General features: G+C 39.7%; 1 protein-coding gene across 1 annotated transcript; it reads right to left on the bottom strand.

Annotated features, from left to right (window-relative positions):
• Positions 1-547: 547 nt before the first annotated feature.
• LOC118314534 (cytochrome c oxidase subunit 7C, mitochondrial) lies at positions 548-3,191 on the bottom strand. Its single transcript, XM_035641052.2, has 3 exons — positions 3,025-3,191; positions 1,004-1,151; positions 548-645 (listed from the first exon to the last, which is right to left on the bottom strand). Exons 1-2 carry the CDS (start codon positions 3,097-3,099, stop codon positions 1,035-1,037), a joined length of 192 nt encoding a protein of 63 aa, XP_035496945.1. The 5' UTR covers positions 3,100-3,191; the 3' UTR covers positions 548-645; positions 1,004-1,034.
• Positions 3,192-4,171: the final 980 nt, after the last annotated feature.

Raw genomic sequence — 4,171 nt, 5'->3', positions numbered from 1 at the left:
GATAATTACACCCAGAGGCATAGGGTTAATTGAACCGAAAAAAAAGGTTATTCGGTAGAGTTCAGCTGAAGAGCCGAGTTGGAGTGGGTGAACAATACCAATCAGAAGTGTTAAAAGAGCAGGACTGGATTCTTCAATACAAGCCCCCCTCACACCAATTTTCAATTTCCACTTTGTTCATTTGCTTCTGGTGCTGGCAACAAAGGGGTTTAAACTTCTTTGATTTTACTTAATTGAAACACTTATAGGTTCTTCGACTACTTTTACAACACATTGCAGAAACTGGCCGATTCTACATATGGTATGAATCTTTTGGGATCTGCTACTTATTTTAATAAGGGCGCAGTTAATAGTACTTTCAACATGGCAAAAGTATTTATAAATCTGGGGCACCACAAAAGTCACATTGAACACAGTGGCACATATTCAGCCCATAGCTACATACTGAATGACTGGCAACAATAAAAAGATGCTCTTCTGCTTCATCCTCCTGACATACCTGTATCTTAATACACTGGCATCATGCAAGAATACGAATAGACGGGTCCATATTTGAGGAAAACTTTATTTACAAAGAAAAATAAGAGATTCCCATTCTTCTGCAGGGACAGAACTCTGATGGATAAATATGTTCCAGGTGACGACCTGGGGGGAGAACAAGAAAATGGGACAAAAAGTGATGAAATGTCTCGCACACATCTGGTGACAGAAAAGCAATTTCTGAGTAAACACCACTGAAGACAAATGTGACATCTCTGACCTGCTCCCACCTGACACAGATCAATATCTGCACTAAACTGTCACATCAACTTGCGGAAGTACACGCTTATCTACACATAGCAGCAATTTTTAGACAGGTCATTTATCTAAAGATATGAAACTGAAAATGTGAAAGAGGCAGAGTAAAAGGAAAAGGATTTGAAAGGGTATTCAAATCAAGGATTGTCAGAATTACATTTTAGTGAAAGCAGATATGCTGGATAAACACGGCAGTCATTATTACCTTGTAGGCAGACAAACGGCACTGGGCCATTTTACTTCTTCAGGATCTGATGTCTGACAACGATGAAGGGGAACACGAAGCCACTGCCAAAGAACACCACCATCATGCCCAGCAGACGCCACTTATTCTCCACAGAAAATGGCAGGTTCTGTAAAAAAAAAAGAAAAAAGAAAAGTGTTATGACTCTGTGAAGTTAAATTATACACCAAACAAACAACTATCTTTGTGTGGGATGTGCAGGATATCTGGCGTACACACAAATAATAGAGGGCAGTCAAAAATGAATGAGTGGCTCAGGGTAGAAAAGACATTTAACATGAAGTGATTACCCGTGAAGCTAAAAAATGACAGGTGTGCGCTTTTTAAATGTCCCGTTTCCCTCTCAAAACACGTTATGGGTGAACGGGGAGGTGTTCTGCATAAATTTCTACATTCACACTAATATGTGGTGGTTAAAAATAGCCTTTTATAATTAAAACAATTTCCTTCCAGATGGGCATTGTAGCTCCGTATCAGAAATAATTTCTGAAAACGCAAATCCAGTGACCCTTCACGCACACTGGTCACGTGCGTGCCGGTGTACACCTGGAAGAACATCGTCCATGTGCATGTGGTGGCTTAATTGCAGAAAATACTATGAACGAGAAACAGTAAATGGCAAGTGAGACCAGGGATTTCTTTTCTTGGGCCGACGGTGAGGTGGAGGTGTCACTGAAAGTTAACAGTAATCGAAGCATGACTGATAAGAACCAATCAGGAAGCAAAAACAGGTGATGGTGTCATTGTTTACAATAGTCTCCATTTCTGCTCAGTCAGACTAAAACACAATCCTGGAGCTTTAAAAAGAAAATAAGTGGACCAGCAGAGTTTTCAACACTTTCTGGTTGAGAGGCCCAAGAACTCTGGAGTTGTTATAAGTTATTCATATAAAACCTACAAAAAGGATTAGTGGGGATGCAGCTTAAGTTATTTGGAGGAGAGCAGCGTGCGTTTCTTTTTCTGCATTTTTCACCAAATGTCATCCAATGAAATTAAGTGTATTATTCTGTTCATTAAAAATGAATATCAAGAACATTTAAAACAAATTTTTGTAAAGTCAGTCCTCATGAATAAATTTAATTGATATTGTAACGAGGGAGTTCCTTGGAGTAGTAGGACACAGCACAGCGATCCACGAGATTTACTTTTTAGCTCGGTGTTTGAACATAACGACAAAACAAAGGATTTGGGGTTATACAAAGGTCCATTCATTCTTCCATCAAATATAAATAATGTTAATATTCATCACTTAATATCTCAATCTGACGGAAGGGCAATGTAACATGTGAAAGTAATTGACAATGATCAGTTAATAATTTGTGTCCAGTCTTACTTTCACCAGAAAGAAATCTGATATGTAAAAAAAAATAATAGGTAGAAGCAGTTTATTCTTAAATACTTCATTCTCTTAATAACCTCCCAGAATGTCCAAGGCACCTCACAGTGACCTTACATACAACCGGAAGCCCCAAAACAACTCCTTCGATGAATTAAAAGGCGCATTGATGTAAGAATGTGTGCATGCATTGATGTCTTATCACAATATGTATCTCGTATTACATGTATGCCGCCATGTTAAATATGTTTCACTGATTGTCTTTGTGTTTATTTGAAGTCGATTGCTAACCAGGTAGCACTGACGAAGCTAAACTAAGCTAAGCTAAGAAGGAACCACCTCTGAGCCACAAAGCTAATGCTAACCGGTCTGACCGTCAACAAATGGACTGTGCTGCGGTCGGACGTCTGTCCTCGTCTTTGAATATGTCATGTAGAGGCGGGGGTGATACACGCCTGTCCGCGTGGCGGCCCTGTGTGAGCATTATGACATTATAACGTTATTATAATAACGCGTCCGACACACGAACGGAAGTGACCTCCAACTTCAAGCTAGCTAACGTTGAGGCTGTGGACACCAGACAGGGCCGCGACGTTACAACGATCCCATTCAAAGTCATAATTATGCCTCTGGATCATAATCTCACCTTCCCCGGTCCTTCGGAGTAGTGTGAAGAACGAACGGCGGACGTTGCGAAACGTCGCACAGCTTGTCCCAGCATGATTTCGTGTTGCGGTGGCTTCTCTGCCTCGGTGCGATGCTAGTGGAAGCGACCTTCTTGTGAGCTGTGGTCGGAGCTGTAGGATAGCGCAAGGGATTGTGGGAAAGCGAAAACAACGCAATGGCGTGTGGGAAATGTAGTTGAAATATCTCAGCGCCGATGGCGGCGTGAGAATCTATCTCTCTTTTTAATTAATCTCCTTTAATTCATAAATGTTATATAAAAAAGGCAAATATTAATATAACACAATGTATAATATATAATATAAATATATAATATAAATAGCAAATATTAACCATATATGCTATTTATATTGCTTGTAATTTGGATGAAGTAAAAACATCTGTTGAGTATATTAACATAACTATTGTTTGATTGTGTTGAATTAAAACCCCAAAATGCAGGGGGTCCACCAGACCCAACGAACACCGGCTGAATAACAAAAATATGAACACCACACAAGGGTTGATTCAATGTAAGAAGACACAAGGCACGTCTGTGGTGATTTATTGTATTTTCCATGTTATGAATATCACACCAGGGAGTGTGTGTGCCACACATTAGACACAATGCTGTTGAATTCCCTCCGTAAAAGTCTGTGTGTAGAGGACTTACATGACATCACCTTAGATATAATTCATCACAGGGAGAGAAGTGATTTAGACTATATGCTGAGTCATATTCAGACAACTATTTTCCCCTTAAAAGATCAACTGGAAAAAAACTGATGCCAATGACCAAATAGTATAAATTAACTAATCATGCTGAAAGAAGCGGACACATTATTGGTGAGGTTTGTTTTTCAAAGTGACCAACTAGCTGAATAAACAATATTTCTGTATTCCATTGGGGGGGGGGGAAACAGATGGAAAGCGATTGGGAATTAAATTTGGTATTTTGTGTGTGTGTGTGTGTGTGTGTGTGTGTGTGTGTGTGTGTGTGTGTGTCGTCGTGTGGCTTCGCTAGAATAAAAAGCAGAAAAAATAGTTTGGCAAGTGTTCCTTAGTAACAAATATATCACCGCTGTAGGAATACGTAGAGCAGACACAATGACTGATGGTGTGACCCTCCT

Source organism: Scophthalmus maximus, chromosome 19, assembly GCF_022379125.1.
Source record: "Scophthalmus maximus strain ysfricsl-2021 chromosome 19, ASM2237912v1, whole genome shotgun sequence".
In the NCBI taxonomy this organism is placed as follows: Eukaryota; Metazoa; Chordata; class Actinopteri; order Pleuronectiformes; family Scophthalmidae; genus Scophthalmus; species Scophthalmus maximus.
This window is presented reverse-complemented; position numbering and strand designations above follow the sequence as displayed.

What these genes read in the sequence shown, in the direction of transcription:
- LOC118314534 (XM_035641052.2), bottom strand. Translation starts at nt 3,099, where the DNA reads ATGCTGGGACAAGCTGTGCGACGTTTCGCAACGTCCGCCGTTCGTTCT. An exon ending in ACTCCGAAGGACCGGGGAAG is followed by an intron (nt 1,152 to 3,024) that starts GTGAGATTATGA and finishes TTTTTTTTACAG; the next exon opens with AACCTGCCATTTTCTGTGGA.